The sequence below is a fragment of the Spermophilus citellus genome, assembly GCF_964194105.1.
Source record: "Spermophilus citellus genome assembly, chromosome: 18".
NCBI classification, from domain to species: Eukaryota; Metazoa; Chordata; class Mammalia; order Rodentia; family Sciuridae; genus Spermophilus; species Spermophilus citellus.
In genome coordinates this window covers 16,413,476-16,436,776 of record NC_138200.1, presented here as the reverse complement: position 1 = coordinate 16,436,776, position 23,301 = coordinate 16,413,476, and the positions used below count along the sequence as shown (strand labels likewise).

The window sequence follows — 23,301 nt, the reverse complement described above, 5'->3', positions numbered from 1 at the left end:
ATAAGCGGGAAAAGGGAGGAAACAAAATGTAAACCTATGAGATTAATGAGTTTTTCGGGAACCTATAGTGAAAAACAAGTTTATCATAGTGAAAAACAAGTTTATCATAGTGAAAAACCAGTTTACCCTTTAAGTGACATGTATGCTGGATTCAAAAAACACCTGTTATTGTGCTAGGTGAAAAACAACTCCTTTTTCCCTATAAAAGATCTGTACCCCAAAGCCCGGTGTGCCAGTTCACCAAAGCTTCGGCTGAGGTTTTGCTGTGCACCCGCAGGCACCTGTGTATTAATAAACTTGCCTCTTGCTTTTGCAGCCAGTGTGACGCTAGTTCTTTTGGACGGGGGATTTGAGGGTCTGGGGGTCTTTCAGTTTATTCCAAAACTTTAATTCTATTTGATATTTTAGTTGCTTTTGTGAATAGAATCTCATCCACCCATTTTATTCCCTAATGTCTTAAAAGACTATTTTTTTTTTGTAAATTTAGTATCACTTTTCTGAAGTCCTTTAGGTTCAAATAACTTTTCTTTCCAAAAACTTTTATTTAAAAAATATATTACACATAGGAATGAATACATGCATATATTTGTAAATGCAAAAGTCGACATAGTGACACGTTTCCTTCTTCCCATTTCTTATGCCTGGAGATAGCCTCTATTAAACATTTTTAGTATGTCCCTTCTCCTTACAGAAAGAAAAAATTATTAATATTTTTTAATTGTAGATGGATACAATACCTTTTATTTATTTTTATGTGGCTGAAGATCGAACCCAGTGCTTCACATGTGCAAGCCAATTAAGCTCCCCTGAGCCACAACCCCAGCCCAGAGAGATTTATTTTTGCTCATAGTTTCAGAGGCTTGTTATAGTTGGCATTTTCAAGCAAATGCCATAATTTCATGTTTCTTTATGGCTGAGTAATATTCCATTGTGTATATATACATTTCCTTTCTTTTTAAAAAAATATTATTAGTTGTAGATGGACACAATATCTTTATTTAGTTTTTTATGTGGTGCTGAGAATCAAACCCAGTGCCTCACACATGCTATGTAAGTGCTCTACCACTGAGCCACGACCCCAGCCCCATATATACATTTTCTTTATCCACTCATCTGTTGAGGGGCACTTGGTTTGGTTCCCTAGCTGTGCTATTATGAATTGAGCTGCTATAACATTGATGTGGTTGTGTCACTACAGTATGCTGATTCTAAGTCCTTTGGGTATATGCCATGGTGTGTAGGACAACTGGGTCAAATGGTGGTTCTACTGCAAGTTTTCTGAGAATCTCCATACTGCTTTCCAGAGTGGTTGCACCAATTTGCAATCCCACCAGCAATGTATAAGAGCATATTTTCATGATAGAGTCTGGTTGTGTTATCTTTTGTGCTCTAACAAGTTTTTGTTGTTGTTGTTTGTTTTTGAGGTGCCAGGGATTGAACACAGGTCCTCACAGCACTTGCTAGAAAAGCACCCTCCCACTGAGCTATACCCAGCCCTCTAAAAAGTTTTAACATCAGAATTATGACAAATGAATAATAATAAATAATTTAATATTTCTGCCTATCATGGAAGAGTTCCTAAAATATTTCATAGATCTCACCTGTAAAAATATATTGTTTTGGGCCATTTTTAGCATAGCTATTTGACTTTTTAAAAATTTTGGGGGGCTGGGGATGTGGCTCAAGCAGTAACATGCAAGCGCGGGTCGCTGGGTTTGATCCTCAGCACCACATAAAAATAAAATAAAGATGTTGTGTCCACCGAAAACTAAAAAAATAAATATTAAAAATTCTCTCTCTCTCTCTTTAAAAAAATTTTTTAAAAATTATTTGCTCTAATTTAAAAAGTGTTCCTTTTAGAGGAAAGTCTATTCAAAGTTCACCTCTTCTCCAGTCAATTCTGATGTCAAGTCAATTTATTAAAATCATACTTTGTTCAGATTTTCCAGTATTTTACAAATACACTGAAATTTCAGTTTTTTATTTAACTGGATACAAAACATACATCATAAAGTGTTTAGTGGTTTCCAGCATATTCACAAATTTGTGACATCTAGAACAGTAATTCCACATTTTCATCACTCAACAAGAAAAGGGTCCTTTTCAGTTTAAACATATCATCATTTCAGTTTTTCATTCTCAATACCATCTATTTTCATCTTTATTTCATCACTGGAATCACTAAAATTTGTCTCCCTTTCTCTTTTCCACAAAATAATTAAAATTTTTGCTTTTGATAATTTTTATTTCTTTTTATAATTAATAATCCCTTCCTCCTCTCAAAATACACTTTTGCCTATTTTAGGTTCTTGGATTCCATTGTAATTTTATTTGTTAATAATCTTTATAGCACTTTGATATACACATGTACATTAAGTTAAAAATCTTCGATACAGCTTTTATTGCCACAGGTTTTTCAACAGTGTTGTCAGTTTCATTTGCATCTGAATAACATATACAAAGTGATATATTTCCTTAACCCATGTTAATTAAGAGGAGATATTGAACTAACACTCAGATATTTGATGGTCATCTACTTTTACTATTTTCCCTATTCTGTGCAAAGAATGTGATCTGTATGCTTTCTGCTTTTTTGGAACCAATTAGGAAAAATATCAACTCTTCTTGCTATTGTGACAGTTGTGATTTTAAACTGCCCACTGCTATAACCAAGGCATTCTTCCTACAGCATGAAGGATGAAGTCTGAATAAAGACTACCCACATAAATCTTTTTTCCCTTTTAAAATTCCACACTGACCAAGGAGTAATAGGGGAAAGGTGTTTCTTTCCCATAGTCATAATTATTTTTCTTCTTCCTTTATGAATTCTTTGACAAAGTTAAACAATATGGTTAAAGTCCTTCCCACAAATCATAATGAAGATAATTATGAGAACAAGTAGATCAATGATAATAGAGAAAAACATTTATTACACATATACTAGTTGGTAGGAATAGATCTAAGTACTTTGTACCAATTCACTGAGTCCTCATGACCAAACCAATACATACACGATTGTATATATTTATACATAAGAAATAAAATATGACTAACATGTATAAGAAAAAATGTGTTAAGTATCTGGAAGAATAAACACTTTTGTAAACAGTGATTACTTTTCCAATATGGCATTAGGATTTGGATTAATGAAAAGGAACAAAACAGTTTATAAAGAGAAAACATGACTAATTTCAGCAATTAAAATTAAATGTTTTAAAGGAAAATTCAGGCATCTAAAGATTAAAACTTACACACTCTAAAAATTTAGAGGCAATCCTAACTTGAATAATGGTCATTTTAAAAAGTTATATGTCATTAAAAATAATAAAAACCTACATTTACTAAAATGGCTATTATGTTTTTGGCATAATAAAAGCAAGTGACGATATGGCATACATGCCATGACTTCACTTCCTTAAAATATGATGTCTAGCAGAATTTGCTCTACCAAATTGAGAGCAGTCATCTATAGCATAACTATAATTTATTTTGGCTTTTTTAGCTTCTGCCTTTTTATGTCTTCTGATTGTTTTACAATAAAAATATAAACTTAATGAAACAAAAAAATTAACACTGACTTCAAAAACAAAGTTATAGCTGGGTACAGTGGCACACATTTGTAATCCCAGCAGCTCGGGAGGCTGAGGCAGGAGGATTGTGAGTTCAAAGCCAGCCTTGGCAAAAACAAGGTGCTAAGCAACTCATTGAAACCCTTTCTCTAAATAAAATACAGAGTCGGGGAAGTGCTCAGTGGTTGAGAGCCCCTGAGTTTAATCCCCAGCACTGACCCCCGCCCCGAATTTATAATTCCACAAGGAATTTCAAATTATGAAAGGTCACACAATTTAAACAGTGTGATACTACTGCAAGAACAAGGCTGGAGCTGTAGCTCAGTGGCAGAGAGCTTGCCTAGCATGTGTGAGTTACTCACTGGGTTTGATCCTCAGCACCATATAAAAATAAACAAAGGCATTCTCTCCATACAAAACTACAAAAATTTTTTTAAAATAACAAATATCAGAAAAGGGAGGAACTCTAAAATACAAGCAAATACATACAAGAATATAATATAGCACCAAACAATGGGGGAAAGAAAGAATTACTGAACTGGCATTGATTGCTACAATATGGAGGGGATGTCAATTTAGACTCTAAATTCATATCCTAGAGTGAAATGCATTTGGATTGAAAACTTGCATACAAATAAAACATAGATACAGGGTAACTACCAAATATGAATTTTTGTCTAAAACATTAAGATGACAAGTCATAATTTTTATTATTAGTATGAATTCCCTGATGACGAATGAGATCTGAGCCACTACTAAAGGCCTTCCCACATTCCTTACAATTATAGGGCTTCTCACCACTGTGAATTCTCAAATGGCGAGTAAGATTTGAGCATTTATTGAAAGCCTTTCCACATTCACTACATTCATATGGTTTTTCATCTGTATGGATTCTCTGATGCTGGAAAAGTTGTGAGTTCTGAGTAAAAGCCTTCCCACATTCAAGACATTCAAAGGGCTTCTCACCAGCATGAATTCTCTGATGTTGGCGAAGTTGTGAGCTCTGAGTAAAAGCCTTCCCACATTCCTTGCAATTGTAGGGTTTCTCACCAGTGTGGATTCTCTGATGGTTAGTAAGTGCTGAGCCACTGCTAAAGGCTTTGCTACATTCCTTACACTCATAGGGTTTCTCACCAGTGTGGATTCTCTGATGCTGAACAAGTTTTGAGCTCTGAGTAAAGGCTTTGCCACATTGCTTACATTCATAGGGTTTCTCGCCTGTATGAATCCGCACATGTTGAAACAGCTGAGAGCTCTTAGTAAAGGCTTTCCCACATACTTTACATTTGTAGGGTTTTTCACCAGTGTGAATTCGCTGGTGATCAATAAGATTTGAGCAATAACTAAAGGCTTTCCCACACTCCTTACATTCATAGGGTTTCTTACCAGTATGAATTCTCTGATGTTGAGAAAGGTATGAGCTACAACTGAAAGCCTTTCCACAGTCTTTACATTCAAAGGGTTTTTCACCAGTATGAATTTTCAGATGCCGAGTAACATGTGAGCCACAACTAAAGAATTTCCCACACTCCTTACATTCATAAGATTTTTCACCAATATGAATTCTCTGATGTTGAATAAATTGTGAGTTCTGACTAAAGGTCTTTCCACATTTTTTACATTCATAGGGTTTTTCTTCATTATTCATTATTTGATGTAGAGTAATGAAAGACTGTTGAATAAATGTGGGTACATATTCATTAGAGAATACTTCTTGACTTAAATGCCCATTTTGTCTGGCAAAATGACTTCTATATTCTAAAACATTTCTAAAGCTGGAGTATTCAAGGCCAGGCTTTGTAAGTCCCATTATCTCCCTCTGGCATGACTCTATTTCATAAACTTCTTTCTTTAGAGATAATAACTTGCTTTCACACATTGATTCCAGGTCTGAAAGAAAAAAAAAAGGCTAAATATTCTTTTCCCCTCTTATTTGTGAAAAGTTAAATTTTATGATACAAATGGAAAAAAAATAAAGTAAAAATTGTCTTGGGCTGAGGATGTATGTAGCTCAATAGTAGAGCGCTTGCCCAGCACATGTGAAGCACTGGGTTCAAACCTCAGTACAACATATAAATAAATTAAATAAAGGTAATGTGTCCATCTACAACTAAAAATATTTTATTCTTTTTTTTAAAATATTTTTTTAGTTGTAAATGAACATAATACCTTTTTTAAAGTTTTTAATATGGTGCTGAGTGGCTCACACATGCCTCACACATAGTAGGCAAGCACTCTACCACTGAGCTACGATCCCAGGTTGACAACTAAAAATATTTTTAAAAATACTATCTAGTGGGTAAATGACATAAAACTCTCAGTTACTATTTAATCTAAAAAATAAGCAAGGAATGAACAGAAATTAATAAGATATAATTCAGGAAGCAGAGTGAGGAGCGTATGGAAATAAGTTACCACAATGATTCTCAAATACAGATGTGGGTCAATATCATCTGGAAAGGTTAGTAAAAATATAATGCTTGAGCTATATACTAAAACATGACTAGTCATATACACATGTACACATCTATATAATTGTGTGAGAAAGAGCACATTGTCATACTATCTAACATGGATACTTTTTTGGCCTCCATTGAAGGTCTTCTAAGAGAACAAAATACACATGCGGAAGATTCTTTGGTATTCCATGGCATAATAAAAAGGAAGTTTGGGGGCTGGGGTTGTGGTTCAGTTGCAGAGCACTTGCCTAGCACATGTGAGGCACTGGGTTCAATCCTCAGCACCACATAAAAATAAATAAAATAAAGGAATGAGTCTATCTGTAACTAAAAAAATTAAAAAGCAAAAAAACAAAATTTAGCCTTTTCCCTATTTTTTGACACAGAGCTTTAAAATTCCTTGGAACTTCATGAGATAGCACTGTTTTGTTATGCCAATGAGGTGAAACAGGGTAGTTCTTAGCTTCCAGGGACTGGTCACCAGAAAGACCAAGCATGTGATTAGAGCTGTGGCTTTTCGACTGCCTGATCTCTATAAAGGGGAGAAAGGGTAAAGACTGAGCTACCAATTGTTTAATCAAGCATGCCTAGTAAAAAAAGAACTCTGGACACAATATTTCAGTGGAAATTCCACCTGGTGAATGCACTGATGTGCTGGGAGTGTGATACACTTGATTCCATGAGAAGAGGGTATGGAACTTCTATCCAGAAGCCTTCAAGATTTTGCCCTACTATGTATTCTTTATACTAAAACTGTAATCTTAAATATAGAACTTTATTGAGTTCTATAAATCTTTCTATCAAATTATTGAAGCTAAGGTGGCCTTGGAAACCTCTGAATTTATAGCCAGTTGGTCAAACTGCATGCCATCTGAGAAATCCCAACACTTGAGGCTGGCTACTAAAGTAAGAGCAGTATTATGGAGGACTATGGGTTTGCACTAATATTGTCAAAATTGAATTGCAGCACACTCAGTTGGGGTAGAAACAGAATAAACTCTGTAATATAGAATGTAGTAGATGAAATTTGAAAGCAGTAATGAAGGGTTATCCATATGGAGGATGAGCCAGAGACAGAGTCTAAGGTATTGAACTAATTTAATTAGCAGATAGAGAAACTCAGAATAGTTTGTGTGCTGAGGATTCAATGAAAATACTATTTGCCCTGGATTTTGTGATGGTGATCTTAGGATAAGAGAGGTCTGAGACTGTTCATGTACCATCCAAGTGACTGAGTTTAAGGGAGACAGAAAGGAATTAAGACACAGTATACTTGGGCACAGTGACACATACTTTTAATCCAAGCAACCCAGGAGGCTGAGAAGGGAGGATCACAAGTTTGAGGACAGCCTAAGCAATTTAGCAAGGTCCTGTTTCAAATTTTTAAAAAGTGCTGGGGATGGTAGCTCTGTTTTAGATAGCCCCTGGGTTCTGTCCCCAGTAGTAAATGAAAAAAAAAAATTTTTTTTAAGACAGTATAACGCTACCATAGAAAGATGTCAGGAACCAGACTAATGAAAGTTTAGTGCTAATTCTAATAGTTAATTACTGAAAATATGGTTTAAATATGAGGTGTCCCCCCAAAATTCAGTGTAAGACAATGCAAGAATGTTGAGGTGAAATGATTGGATTATGAGATACATAACCTCATCCGTGAATAATCTACTGATATGGATTCATTGGATGGTAACTGTAGGTAGGTAGGGTGTGGCTGGAGGAAGTAGGTCACTGTAGTTGTAATCTGCTGTTTATTTTGTTCCTGGTGATCAGAGCTCTATCTCCACGCTTGCTGGCTGCCATGTCCTAAGCTATTTTTCTTTGCCATGCTTTTATGCCTCACTTGGGGCCTAGAGCTACGGAGATGGCTGACCTGGACTGAATTTCTGAAACTGTGAGCCAAAATAAACTCCTCCATCTAAATTGTTCTTGCCAGGGTATTTTGGTCATAGTGACACAAAAGCTAACAAAAACACTAAGTGTTCCCAGGCAATTATTAAACCTCTGAAAATCCTCATTTCTTCATCTGTAAAAGGGAAATAATCCTTAGTTTATGATTACTTGGAAAATAAAAGAAAAATGATTACAAATGTCTTGGAGGTAAGTATTCAGTATCTGATAGCTATTATTATAAGAGACTTTTTTTTTTTTACTAAAAATGAGGATATTAGGCAAATTAAATGGCTCAAAAACATCCAAACAAAATGTATCTCAAGTCAGCACCAGGGAATTTGGATCTTTAGAAAAGAGATTTTTCCCTCCTATTGGAGCCTTTACAGAGGTTCTTCCCTTTGTCTAGAGTTTTCTTCCTTATGAACATATAGAGTAACAAGACATAGCAGTAAGCCTAGTACTACAATAATTCTAAAATATAGATAAGCATAAATAGTTCAACATGTTTACAATAATTATTAAGACGATACAAAAAAATCTGTGATTTCCATTCATTTTGAAGTCACAGGAAAGACTAATAAACATGTCATAGGAACTACAGTTAGTTGCATACATCACAACAGGAAAAATGCTGTAGAGGTTACTAAATATAGATATTCATGTTTTTTCTTATCCAAGTTCATAGATTTCCAAATTCTATCAAAAGAATCCAAAATTAGGAGTTTCTGAGCAAGAATGATCCTTTATAAATCCAATCAAGCTGGGTGCAATGGCACACACCTGCAGTCCCAACTACTCTGGAGGCTGAGACAAGACAACTGAAAGTTCAAGGCTATCCTCAGCAACTCAGCAAGATCCTATCTCAAAATAAATAATAAAAAAGGTCTGGGACGTAGCTCAGTAATAAAGTACCTTTGTGTTCAATCTCCAAGACAAAAAAATGCACCACAATCATGTCACTCTGCTCAAATCATACAATGGATGCACATTTCAGAATAAAATTCAACCCTATCAAGGCCCACAAGATACTAACTCACCTGCAAATACCCCCCATCCTCCACCTCTGCAACCAGCACAGAGGTGCATATATACCTTGCTACTTTCCCATATCCACTTATATAATTCCTGTTTTAATCACTGGCAACAGCCACAGTGGTAGAAGCCAAAAAGCTTCTCACGCAGTCACTTTATTCTTCTTTTCCCTAAATCTCTTCTACCAGATATTTGCTTGTTCCCACACCTCTTTTAGACCTCTATTAAATATTACTTCATCATAGAAGCCTTCTCCAACTTCCCTTCATGGCACTTATCACCATTTAATTATATATGTATAATATATATATATATATATATATATATATATATATATATATAATGTATTAATATATAATGTATAAATATTTATATAAGTATACAGTAAAGGAGCAAAAACTATTTTTTTGTTCTTTTAGTACCAGGGATTGAACCCACGGGTGCTTTATCCACTGACCCACATTCCCAGCCCCTTTTATATTTTATTTTAAGAAAGGGTCTTACTAAAGTTGCTGAGGCTGGCTTTGAACTCATAATCCTCCTGCCTCAGCCTCCCTAGTCACTGGGATTACAGGTGTGTGCCACTGAGCCTGCCAAAAGAGCAAAAACTTCTAAGACTCTAACTATTTCAGTATGGATTAAATCTATGGCTACATATTTAGTCCTTGACCAAAGTGCCCTAACTTCTCTTACTAGATAAGAAGATATATAAGCATATATTTTATAATATATAATTATAAATTATATAATAATGGTAATTATAAATTACAAATAATACTACAATATGCCTACTTATAATGTTCAATTATATAACTGTAATTATAAATTACATAATATTTTATATAATTATATATTTATAAATACATATTTTTTATAAATGACATATGTTTATACTCTGCTACGATTTGAATGTGTCTGCTTCAAAATTCAGGTGCTGCCAATGTCACAATATTAAGAGGTAGAGCTCTTCCCTCACAAATGAATAAAGTGCCCTGATAAAGGCACTTGAAGAAGGGAATTGGTTCCATATTGCCCTTTTCCTATGTGAGGACATACAAGATAAGCCCTCACTAGAGATGTTAGTACCTTGATCTTGGGTTCCCAGCCTCCAGAACTGTGAGAAAATAAATTTCTATTCTTTATAAATCATCCTATCTGAGGTATTCTGTTACAGCAACACAAAATGGCCTAAGCCATTTTCTTCCCTACTAGACAATAGATTCTAGAATATAGATTCCCAAACTATAGAGCTTTGAGTGTTTTTATCAATACTAAATTGTAATAACTGGACCAATGTTTGGTATATATTAGTGCCCTTCCAGTTCTCCTACTTCATCCTAAATTTCTCTTTCTCTGCCACTCTCTCTTTCTAGTATAGGCACAGATTTGGTTTTGGCCTTGATAATGTCTCGATACATAATGCCTGCAATCACTTCCAAGGCTCCAACTACTATTTTTTTAATGTATATATTTTTTTGTTATACATGGACACAATATCTTTATTTTATTTATTTTTATGTGGTCCTGAGGATCGAACCCAGAGTCTCACATGTGCAAGGCAAGCACTCTACCGCTGAGCCACAACCCCAGCCCCTCCAACTAAGTAAGGATTAAATCCCCTCCCATGTATTTAGTCCATGACTTTCTGCTAAGCTCCCTAATTGTTTTCTCTTCTACTGTTTTATTCTTTTTGGAAGTTATTTATGGATACATTTTATCATCACTTTTTTGTGTAAGTGTTAGTTCTGGAGATTGAATCCAGGGTTGCTGTAATACCAGGTTACACCCCTAGTCCTTTTTATTTATTTTGAGACAGAATCTTGCTAAGTTGTCAAGGTTAGCTTTGAACTCGTGAGTCAGCTTGAGTCTCTGGGATTGCAGGCCTGGGCCACCTGACTGCATTTTTTTTTCCTCTTTCCACATTTAAAAATTGGTATAGATTTTTTGTATTCTTATTTTTTTTTTTTTTTTTTTTGGTACCAGGGATTGAACCTAGGGGTGCTTAACCACTGAACCACATCCCCAGCCCACTTTTATATTTTTATTTAGAGACGAGTCTTGCTGAGTTGCTTAGGGTCTCACTAAGTTGCTGAGGCTGGCTTTGAACTTTCGATCTTCCTGCCTCAGCTCCCAGAGCTGCTGGGATAACAGGCAGCTAACTTTGCATTCTTAGAGTGGACATAATAGTAAACTGCAGCACTGGAAGAGTTCCCTTACACAAATTAAGAAATAAAAGATGATAAGAGGAGGAAAAATCCAAGATAAACTGGTAAAAGAAGGCACTGACAGGCAGCTAGAGTGAAGACTAGTACTTGGGTGCTTGAAATTAAGGAGTGTTTGAAAAGAATGTTGAAAGAATAGGAAGTAAGGGAAGGACTGAAACATGCCACTTGTAAACTCATGTTGAAATAACTTAGTTTCCTCCATAAGCCTAGCTTCTGGAAGGGAGCTTCCAGGGTGACATCTTGAAGGTGCTCTTTCCTCACTGACTAGCTGAGTTAGTACCTGTAATTGCTGGGGTTTAGTCATTTCTCACTTACCTGAACACAGGCCTCTTGTAAGCTCTCTGCCCACCATCCAGGGCTCTTTTCCTTGTTCCAGTAAAGAGATCACTTGAGGCTTAGGAATGTAAAATCCTGCTCATGAGAAAAGATATGGCACACGGTTATGCTGTGGGGAAATGAGATCCAGTCCCTTGCTGATCAAGGAACAGGTGCCACTACAGGAACAGCCAAAGAAGACAGAGACGAAGCTTCAGCCATAGCCCTTGGAGCTGCCCATTTCCCACGCTTCCTTTTCATTCCAGCTGAAACCATTTATTTGAGAATAAGAAGCAGAAATTCAGCTGATTACTTGAAAAGCTGCTGAGAAATTCACTGTAGTAGAAGCAGACATTCCAGAGGAGAACTCTGAATTATTGGTAGAGATGCCCTTACCCATCGAAACCAGATTGCTATAGTTTTCCAACATCACATCTCTGTACAAGTCCCTCTGAGCAGGGTCCAGGCACTCCCACTCCTCCTGAGAGAAGTCTATTGACACATCATTGAACACCACTGATCCCTGAAACAATAAACATATGTACTAGCTTTGTGATAAAAAAAAAAAAAAACTTCAGCCAGGTGCAGTAGCACTTACTTGTAATCATAGTGATTTGGAAGGCTAAGGCAGGAGGATCTCACGTTTGAGGCTATGTTTGGCAACTTAGTGAAACCCCATCTCAAAATAAAAAATAAAAAGGGCTTGGGGCTGGAGTTGTGGCTCAGCGGTAGAGCCCTAGCCTAGCACGTTTGAGACCCTGGATTTGATCCTCAGCACCACATAAAAATAAATAAATAAAATAAAGGTATAAAAAATTAAATAAAAAGGGCTGGTCAAGCATGGTGGCACATGTCAATAATCCCAGTGCCTCAGGAGGCTGAGGCAGGAAGAACACAGGTTCAAAGCCAGCCTCAGCAATTTAGCGAGACTGTAAGCAACCTAGTGAGATCCTGTGTCAAAATAAAAAAACAAGGTGCGGGTACTGGGTGTGTGGCTCAGTGGCAGACTGCCTGTAACCTCAACCCCAAGTACTGCCAAAAAAAAAAAAAAAAAAAAAAGAAAGAAAGAAAGAAAGAAATGAAAAAGAACAACTTCAGAGACTATTGTGCTTATATTGTGTGCTAAAGCAAATGAGTAAGTATGTTGTTGTTGCTGAGAAATAGTATCTGAATTTTTTGGTGGGAGCTGGGGCTCTGTGGTGCTGGGGACTAAAGCCAGGTCCTTGCACATGCTGGATAAGAGCTCTCCCAGTCTTTTTATCCTTTTTTAAAATTTTGAGACAGGGTCTCACTAAGTTGTCCAGGCTAGCCTAAAACTTGAAATCTTCCTGCCTCCCCTCCAAGTAGCTGGGATTATAGGCACGTGCCACCATGCCTGGCTTGAGAATCAGTATCTTTGGATCTCAAAAATAGGGCTGGGGATGTGGCTCAAGCGGTAGCACACTCGCCTGGCATGCGTGGGGCACTGGGTTTGATCCTCAGCACCACATACAAATAAAATAAAGATATTGTGTCCACCGAAAACCAAAAAAATAAATATTAAAAAAAATTCTCTCTCTCTCTCTTTAAAAAAAAATAGATGCAAGTCTAGCAGGACTGAAACATGCTGCTGCATTATTTCAGCCACTTATGTATATCTTTCTGTGCTAAAGCAACCTTAATTTATTGTTTCGGTATGTTAGTTGACCCAAAGAGCAGTTGGCAATTACATAGAAAAAATTGGAGAATACTAATTTTTTTTCTTTTTTTTTTTTTAAAGAGAGAGTGAGAGAGGAGAGAGAGAGAGAGAGAGAGAGAGAGAGAGAGAGAGAGAGAGAGAGAATTTTTAATATTTATTTTTTAGTTCTCGGCGGACACAACATCTTTGTTGGTATGTGGTGCTGAGGATCGAACCCGGGCCACACGCATGCCAGGTGAGCGCGCTACCGCTTGAGTCACATCCCCAGCCCCCTAATTTTTTTTTCTAATACAGTGTGTAAACTGTGTTTAATACAGATATTTTACATTGTTTCTATAAGTAAAAACATCACTCTTATTTAAATATCTTTTTAAAAATTTTTTGTTGTAGATGGATAGAATGCCTTTATTTTATTTGTATATGGCGCTAAGAATCAAACCCAGTGCCTCACACATGCCAGGCAAGTGCTCTGCTACTGAGCTACAGCCCCAGCTCTCTCATTTAATATCTTGCTGTTTTAAGTTAACCGGGGCAGATCTTCTCCTTTGATTGGTTTGGTTTCTCTGCGAGGAGTCATGTAATGCTATACTGGATTGTCTAGAAAAAGCAGTCTCTTTATAACACAACTTCTATTAGTTAGGATGCTTACGGAAGAGTTTTCTGGTTAGTCAGAAAATTCCCCCCCCTTTTTTTTTCCTATTTCAACACTGGTTGAAAAAACAAAATATTATATTTTTTTGTCTTAACACAGTTTCCTAGGTGAAATTGAACTGTTTCTTGATTTGAGATCACTTAGCACTTTGGGATCATGATTTCTAAATATTAGGGATGATCACAGGATTGCAGGTATTGCTAGTTAATTGAATTGGATGTAGCTCCTAAGATGAAGCAGGGTGTGTTCCCTGGAATTTTCCTTTTCAAATAAATCTCTCAATTTAAAAAAAAAAATAGATGTGAAAATAATAAGTTTACTTTACATTAAACAAATGAACAAACAAATCCTGTCTCTGTCCATTGTGATGGCCTAGAAACAATCACTGACCCAGGAGCACAGAACACTCCAAGTTCTGGATTATAGTTTTCTAAGTATCACTTTCAGGGAAAGAGCTAATTTTCAGGATTAAATAAAAAATGCTCAGGATGAGTGCAAAAATCTTGTTAGAACACGAAGCAAGATATCTACCATAAACTGTTAGGATCATGCTGAAAACACTCAGGAGTCATTTTGAAGACTTTCTCTTGGCCCAAAATGGTACAACTTATGTATCAAATTATAAGGATAATTACTGAAATGGACTAATCATGTTAAAAACGTCAAATCCATGAGGTTATAATAATACTGAAAAAACTATTGGTAAGTTTTGGAGAACTGTAAGAAGCCAATGCATTATTTTGAAAACTGGTGAATAAATGCAAAAATTTAAATACTCTTTGCCACATGAACTGTTCTTCGGGTTACCAAACAGTTGATGAGGAAAAATTTTGCTTTACAGAAGAAGGAATGCCAACATTAAAATACCAGTATGCAACCCCTAATGAGTTTTACAATAATTGTCAATGGTTGCTACATTATAAAAAGAAACAGAATCATTTATAATGTGACTTCTAATAGAATTACCCTTGATCTGTGAAATGTTCTGATCAAGTTTTTTTTTTTTACACTTAACTACCAATTTTCAGAAAACATTTAAATGGGACCACAGTGATTCGATCAGTAAAATTCAGGCAGTGGACAATGAAGTTTATTTACTTACATTCCAATAAAAAGACTGCACAGAAAGAAGAGATGGATGGGTATCTACAAAATTAGAGACTCAAGAGACATACCAATAAACTGCAATGAACACTCCTTATCTGGATTCTAATTCAAATAAATGCTTTAAAAATAAGAGAATTATGAAAATATGAACACAACCGGGTACCAATGGCCAAAATGGTAATAATAAATAATAAACAATCCTTGTCTTTCAGAGGTAGGTATCAATTTCTCTTTGCTTCAAAACAATCTGCATGGAGGAATAAAGGTAAGGGAGGAAACATGAAGTGGAATAAATGAATAAGATGAACTGTGAGCAGACAGCTGTTGAAGCTGGTGGTTATGTGGTAGTTCTTAAGACTACTCTACTTTGGACATCTGAAAAATTTCTGTAATAAAGTTTAGTTTTTAAAGGCAGGTGATAGAGAATAGTTACAACAGACTATCTGTAAGATCCTAATCACATATGTAAAATTGATTTAAACAAATTTGTGAAAGAACTCTCTTGTGAGGAAAGGAAGCAGAGAGTGCTGATATAGCAAATCTAAATCTGCACATACATTGCAAAGAAATAACTAGAAAATGTCTAAACTTGATTGATCAAGAAACAGTAATATATGAACATTAATTTAAAATATGGGATAAATTCCATTGCATCAGCCAAAAGAAATGAGGGAGTCTGCCTTTAGACAGCAGGACAAAGTATAAGAGGAGGGCCCTACTCTTTAAACATTTCTTAAATTTTTTTGTTTTTTTAAACCTCATTAGCTTTTTTTTTTTTTTTTTTTTTTTTTGTAGCTGTAGATGAACAGCATGTCTTTATTTTATTTGTTTATTTTTACTTGGTGCTAAGGGTCAAACCCAGTGCCTCATACATGCAAGTAAGCACTCTGCCACTGAGATACAGTCTCAGCCCCACTTTTTAAATTTTTAATATGTAAAACTTGACAAATACAGCAGGATGTGGTGGCACATGCCTGTAATCCCAGTCTAGAGGATGAGGGAGGAGGACTGCAAGTTCAAGGTCAGCCTCAGCAACTTAGTGAGACCTTGTCTTAAAGTAAAAAACTAAAAAGGGCTGGGATGTAGCTCAATCGATAAGCATCCCTGGGTTAAATCCCCAGTACCAAAAAAAAAAAAAAAAAGAAAAAAGAAAAATTGATAAATACATAAATTATACTTCACTCCTGTGATTCATTGCCATAAAAATTATTTCCTATTAATATAAATTCTTTATTTTTCTTGTGGCAGAATTTCTTACAACATATACTACTGGACAAGAATTATAAGGTCCTTCTGAGCTTTGATAGAATGATCTCAACAACTTAGGCATTTGCCAAACTCATTATAGTCACCTATCATTTCTATCCTTATTTCTGAGATAAAAGAAAATTGATGATTCATAGAGAAATTCATCATGTCACAAACTTCTTATTACCTTCAAATTGGACTTGTCTAATGGATACTGGTACAGTATGGATCTTAAATATCTCCCAAAGGCCTGTGATTAAAGGCTTATTTCTCAGCTGGGAACTATTGGGAAACATGAAAAAGAGGTCCATGAAGAAGTCTTCTAGACACTGGGGAGTATGTTCTTGAAGGGACTATTGGAACTCCAGTCTTTTCCTCCTGTTTTTCTTCCCTGCAATGAGGTGAACAGTTTTACTCTACCACATGATCCCTGACACAACAGGCTGCCACACCACAGGCTCCAAAGCAATAGTGTCATTTGATCATGGAATGAAACCTCTGAAACTGAGACAAAATAAAACTTTAGTTTGTTATTGTAACAGAAAACTATTACAAAATGCCCTAACAAAGTCTCAGAGATCCATATCAGCCAGTGACTCCATGATTTCCAACACCTCATAAACTAGGAGATCTTTCAAAAATCTAAAATTTGGAGCTACCAACACCACCTTTCATCTTATCCTATTGGAAAATGACAGTATGTACACATAATCTTGGCTTTTTCCATGCTTGTTCCTAGCTAAGCTACTCATAGCTCTATTTTATCAAATCACAGTCCAGAAAGGAAAAATTCATTTTAGAAATCTACTCCTTTTTGTTTCTGTCCTTTATAGTGCTAGGAATTGAACCTTGTGTATGCAAGGCAAGCCCTCCACCAACTGAGCTACGTGCCCAGCCCCACAAATCTACTCTTATTTCTCTAAATAGATACATTTCCTCTCCATCACAGTCCCTGGGAGAAGGCTGAGAAAAAAGATGCTCAGTTATTTACTAAAAGAAATAGTAATGCTGATTGGAAAAAAAAAAAAAGGACACTGAAGAATGGTATAGGATTATCTAGCTAGTATGAGAAGGAATGGGGACCAGGATCCTGAAGAGGAACAGTTATCCAAAAATGTCAGGATAAAGAGAGGAAATACACACATCATTTTTTTTCTTTGGCAGAAGGGTCTTGCCAAATTGCCCACACTGGCCTCAAACTTGCAATACTCCTACCTCAACCTCCCAAGGACCTGGGATTCTGGTATGTACCACTGTGCCCAGCTCACGTTTTCTTTCTTTCTTTCTTTCTTTTCCTTTTTTTTAAAGTAAGTAAATGTCAGCAAAGAAAGAAAATGCATTGACTCACCTCAGCCATGGCTTTCAGTATTGCAGGAAATGATCAGTCCTCAAGGCTGTTCTCCTGAGAAAAGACACTGTTCTGAGAAGGCAAGACTAGGGAAACAAAGAAATACTCTAGATACTGCAATGACCTTATAGTTCTCAGGATGGTCAGATAAAACTACTTCTACTTCCCTTGATCTACAACTCTACTCTGGGAGCATGGAACAAATACTACTTTCTCAATTCTAGAAACCCCAGGTTTTAGCTGCACCAAAATAAATAAATGCCAGAAAACTTTTGACTTGCTTTTCCATATAGTTCTAAAAAACTATAGAGGTATTTTTCTTGAGACAGCATAAAAAGAAAAGCTTATGAGTTGGGGGTATAGTTCAGTGGTAGAGTGCCTACTTAGCATGTGTGAGGTCCTATGCTTAATCCCCAGCACAAAATAGGGAGGGGAGAGAGAATGAAAAGATTAACTTCAGTTCTCACATCTTTATGATTTTGAGTCTTGTTTTCCTTGGACACAAAATAACTGTCTATTTATTAAAGTCAATGTCTGTGTTCTTCAGGAACACGAAAAAATTTTTTTATATGGATCATGCTCATTTCTTATTCACGTTATTACTAGATCTTTTTTTTTTTTTTTTTTTTTTTTTTTGTACTGAGGATCAAACCCAGGGTTGATTACCCACTGAGCCACATTCTCAGACCTTTTGATTTTTTTTTTTTTTTTTCAGAAAGGGTCTTGTTGAATTTAGGGCCTGGCTAAGTTGCTATCGGAAATAAAGCAATTGTTTTCTAGTTTCCCATGTGGTACTATTTTTGTAATAGCTTTATGAAAAATATCTTAAATAAAATGTTGATAGTGCTTCTCCCTGATTTTAATAAGAATGATTTTATTATTTCACCTATTAGATATTAGAGCTTATTTGTTTTTATGGTTGGAGATTGAACCCAGGGGCACCTTACTGCTGGGCTACTAACCCCATAGTTAATGCTTTATACCAGCTGGGTTCATCTTGACAAATTTGTTCATTCATGGAATTCTTTTTCAGTTTGGGTCATCCTCCCTCCTCCTCTCCTTCTCTTTCCCATCATTCTCCTTTCTCTACTAATCTACCTTAGCTCATCTTCCTTCCTCTCTCCCTCCTTCCTTCCATCCTACCAGGGATTAAATCCAGAACTGCTTAACCACTGAGCCATATCCCCAGCCCTTTTTATCTTTTATTTTGAGACAGGTTTCAGTAAGTTCTTAGTTCCTCGATATACTGCAGAGGCTGGCTTGGAACTTGTATTCCTCCTGTCTGAGCCTCCTGAGTTGCTGGGATTATAGGCATGCACCACAGCTCCTGTTTATTTCTTTATTTTTATCGGTTCTTTCTACTTATATATAAAGGTAAAATTCCCTGTGGTATATTTATATATGTGCATAACATGATTTTTAAAAATTCATTCCACATTTCTTCCCCTTTCGTATCCTTCCTCCCTTCATCTTGAACCCCTTCTTCTATTCTATAGATCTTCCCTGTATCTTCTTATTTTGAGATAGGGTCTCATTAAGTTTTCTTAGGGTCTCACTAAATTGTTGAGCCTGGCCTCAAACTTGCAATCCTTCTGCCTCAGCCTCCCAAGTTTCTGGGATTACAGGGGTGCACCACCATACCTGGCTTTAATACCTTCTTAACACACAAGTTTCCAAACATACACAGAATGTTTGGAAACATTTTTTGTACTTTAAAAAGTACAAAGAACCCTCATGAGTCTACTAAACAGATTCAACAATTATTGTAATAGCCAATATTATTTTACCTAGACTCCTACCCACTAATTTTAGGTTACCTTTATTTTAAGAGCTTTCAGATATACCATATGTAAAGATTACTTTAAGTCACCTACCTGAAGTGTACAAGTCAGTGTTTTTAGTATACTCACCACAATGTAGTTTTAGTACATTTTCATCTCTCCTAAAACAAACAAAACAAAACACTCATTAACAGCCAGTCTCCATTTATCCATTTTCCCTATCCCTAAGTAACCACTAATCTGCTTTCTGCCTCTACAAACTTGCCTACATGTTTTCAGTTCATATAAATGGTATTATATATAAACTTTATGACTGGATTATTTCATTTAGCATACTTTCAAGGGGCATCAATGTTGTAGCCTGTATCAGAGCTTCCTTCCTTTTTATGGCCAAATAATATTCCACTATGAATATGTCACATTTTGTTTATCCATTTTTCAGTTGATGGGCATTTGGGAAATTTCCACTTTTTGGCTATTTTGAAAAATGCTGCTATGAACATTCAGGTACAAGTTTTTATGTGAATATGTTTTCAATTCTCTTGGACATATAACTAAAAGTAGAACTGTATGGTAATTATGTAACTTTTTAATAACTGCCAAACTGTTTTCTAAAGTGCAATTTCTCCAAATGCTCATCGACTCTATTGCCTGTCTTTTTTTTTTTTTTTTTTTTTTTTAATTGTCATCCTGGTAGCTGTACAGTGGTTATCTCACTTTGGTTTTGATTTGTATTTTCCTAATGAGTAATGAAGTTGAGTCAGGATAGCATTTTTTTATAACTGTTATTTTTTTAGTTGTCGATGGACCTTTATTTATTTATATGTGGTGCTGAGAATTGAACCCAGTGCTTCACACATGCTAGGCAAGTGCTCTACCACTGAGATACAACCCCAGCCCATGGATACCTTTTTAAAAAGAACCTAACTCTTGGGGCTGGGGTTGTGGCTCAGTGACAGAGTGCTCACCTAGCACATGTAAGGCACTGGGTTTGATCCTCAGCACCACATAAAAAAATAAAAAATAAATAAAAAGATAAATTAAATAAAGGTATTGTGTCCATCTACAACAATTTTTAAGAATGATGTATACTATACATACATGGGAAATTTATAAAAAGGAAATAGATCAAAATATTGACAGTGGTTATTTTTAGGGGGCAGGCATTATCTTTTGCCCTTTGAAACTTCCTATTTTCCAAATTTTTAAAAATAATCTTGCTTCAGGTATGTATATGTGCTTAAAAACAACTTAGTACACAGGAAAAACCTTACCTATTTTCTAAATTAATAGGTGAACATTATGTAGAAGAAAGTCAGGGAGAAAAATGGAATCTGTACATCCACCCCATGGTTTCCCATCATTTTCTCAGATGGAAAAAATTTGAGAACCAGGACACTTAATGAGTCTATGTTAAGTCAAAAAAGAAGAAAAGCAAAACTCAAAAGAAGAAAAGCAAAACTCAAACCCCAGTGCACCTTATATTTGGCTTGATCAACAACTATTTCTCTTTCTTCCTCTGGGTACCTCTGGAAAGGCAGAGATGAGTAAGAAAAAAAGAATTATGAGATGTGTGTGTGATTTAGACTGACCTGATTAGAGCTCACTCTGAACCCACAACTACCACCAAGGAAAGAAGAAAAAAGAGGGAGGTCAGAGGAATCTGGGCTATCCTGAGCATTCTGGTTTGAGAAGAGGAGTGAAATCTAAGTTGTCCAAGATCAGAATTTGTCCTGAACTCACAAGGATCTTTTAGGATAGAAAGTTGGAATCACAGGCACTCCACACCTACATTTCCAATGCTGCAGTCACTTATACACTATAGGTGAACCCCATCTGCCCTCTCAGGAACACATCACCCAAATAATACCAGTACATGTGCTCACACACAGTCCATCCTAAGGATACACAATCACATCCACACATTAACAGACCCCTCCAACACAACACCACACAAAATCATACCAAGCTACAGAGTCACTCACTGTCACATTCACTAGAGCCACACAGTCACAATTCCCTCCAGTTCTCCTACTGGGCACTACACACAATCATACATTCAAAGTAACACAATGGCCATGTATCTGTTACCCTGGCACAAGCATCACAGGGCCACTCACAGTTACATAATCACTTTCACACATTCTCACATACTCACAGGCATCCAGTCATTCATACAATGACGCACACAAACCTCTCAGAGTAACAGTCACAGATGCAAAAGCAGATTCTCCACGCCCACCCCCACATCCACATGTCACACAAAGTGAATAAGGTCACACACAATCGGTCCAACCTCGGGGACACGATCACATTGTTAACAAAACTACAGGAATGTGCAGTCACACAGGCACACACAGCTCTGCGCACGGTCAGTCACAACGACACACCCACCAGAGGAACATAAAATCACATCCGCACACACACTGCGCCCCACAGTCACATAAGGTCACAACCACACCCAGAGGCCCACACCTCGCGACCGCTCCCCTGGCCAGAGCCAGTCCCAAGTTCCTGACATCCCAGACCTACCAGGAATGTCCCTTCAGACGCCCAGGGATGTTCCTGCGCAGCCTAGTGGGGCCCCGGGTGCCTAGGCCGCTCGCTGCGCACTTTCCCTGCCCTGGAGGCCGAGGGTCCCGCAGGCAAATGAAGCGGCCGCCCTGTCCTCGCGGGGGTCTCTGGGAAATGTAGTCCGCAAGCGCCCCTCGTGGGGAAGATGACGCCCATCCTCTAACTCCTCCCTCGCACCGCCGGAGTCTGGCCCTGCGTCTCCGTGGTGGTTAGGAAGTCTTCAAGGTAAAAGCCCACACAAAGCCGGACAGCCATCCTGTCCACAAGATTCCTCAAATGCACAGGCCAACCTCAGGTTGTTCCCTGGAAACTGTTCAGATGGAAATGAGTGGAGCCGCAAGAACTTCTGGGAAATGTAGTCAAGCGCCGGAAAACATAAGGCACAGGGCCAAGTGGAGAAAAAGTTGCTTTTACAGGCTTTCTCAGCTGAGCTGCTGACGGTGAAGACCGACATTACCTGGGTCCTGAACCTTTCTAGGAGTTGTAACCAACTCCGAAGTCTCAGGCTGGCTCACAGAATCTCCAATTTTGCATTCCTAGGGTGATAAGCTGAGCCATAGTATAGGATATACGATTCCATTTGTATGGAATTATCCAGACTAGGCAAATAAATACAAACACGGAGTATATTAGGTATTAAGGACTGCAGAGCTAGGGGACATTGTGATTGATGATAGATATGGGGCTTCTTTGAGGGAGGGATTAAAATATTCTTGAAATGGATAATAATGATGTTTGCTCAACTCTGTAAAATATCAAAACAAATCAAATTGTACACCTTCAAAGAGCTTATTTAATGATTTGCGAATTATTTCTGTGTGTGCATGTGTTTGAGACAGGGGTCAGCTCTCTTTAAGGAAAGCCCCATTCTTGTCCGCAATGCTAATCCAATAATGAGGACAAGGTTTTGAGAAAAAGGAAAAAGTTTTATTGCTTTGCTAGCAAAGAAGAAACACAGGGGACTCGAGTCCACGAGGCTGTGATTCTGACAGGGCTTTTAGAGAAATGATTGAAAGGCTACTTTCTAGCTGTGCCCTGTCAAAGACATAGTTCATTGTGCAGGCTTGTTTTCCCCAAGCTTAGGGTGGGAGAGAGAAAAAAAAAAAAAAAGAAGAGGGGAAAAATGTCAGTTTTAAAGTAAGTAACAAGGGCTGGGGTTGTGGCTCAGCGGTAGAGCACTCGCCTAGCATGTGCGAGACCCTGGGTTCCATCCTCAGCACCACATGAAAATAAATAAGTGAAATAAAGGTACTGTATCCAACTACAACCAAAAAATAAAAATAAAATAAGCAACAGTAGTAGAGCAGCAAAGTTTATGTTCAAGGCTTGAAACAGACCCTGTTACACTGTGTTGCCCTGGCTAATCTTGAACTCCTGGGCTCAAGTGATTCTCCCCTCTTAACTGCCAGAGTAGCTGGCACTA

At 37.0% G+C, this 23,301-nt stretch overlaps 1 protein-coding gene across 2 annotated transcripts; it reads right to left on the bottom strand.

Moving 5' to 3' along the window:
* Positions 1 to 1,562: 1,562 nt before the first annotated feature.
* On the bottom strand, positions 1,563 to 22,109 carry ZNF383 (zinc finger protein 383). 2 transcript variants are annotated; one of them, XM_081273309.1, is made up of 6 exons: positions 21,837 to 22,109; positions 19,434 to 19,465; positions 17,524 to 17,577; positions 11,887 to 12,013; positions 11,491 to 11,586; positions 1,567 to 5,459 (listed from the first exon to the last, which is right to left on the bottom strand). In XM_081273309.1, the coding sequence occupies exons 3-6, from the start codon at positions 17,530 to 17,532 to the stop codon at positions 4,255 to 4,257; spliced, it is 1,437 nt and encodes a 478-aa protein (XP_081129435.1). In that variant the 5' UTR covers positions 17,533 to 17,577; positions 19,434 to 19,465; positions 21,837 to 22,109; the 3' UTR covers positions 1,567 to 4,254. The 2 variants fall into 2 exon arrangements, with proteins under 2 accessions (XP_081129436.1, XP_081129435.1); XM_081273310.1 differs by lacking the exons at positions 11,491 to 11,586; positions 11,887 to 12,013; positions 17,524 to 17,577; positions 19,434 to 19,465; positions 21,837 to 22,109 and adding an exon at positions 6,277 to 9,256 and having other exon boundaries at positions 1,563 to 5,459.
* Between the last annotated feature and the right edge of the window lie 1,192 nt (positions 22,110 to 23,301).

Excerpts from the sequence above, each read along its gene's own strand:
- ZNF383 (XM_081273309.1), bottom strand. Across the intron at positions 11,587-11,886 it reads TAGCAATCTGGTTTCGATGG|GATTTTACATTCCTAAGCCT; the intron begins GTAAGGGCATCT and ends TCTCATGAGCAG. Across the intron at positions 5,460-11,490 it reads TACAAGAGGCCTGTGTTCAG|ACCTGGAATCAATGTGTGAA; the intron begins GTAAGTGAGAAA and ends TTTTTCTTTCAG.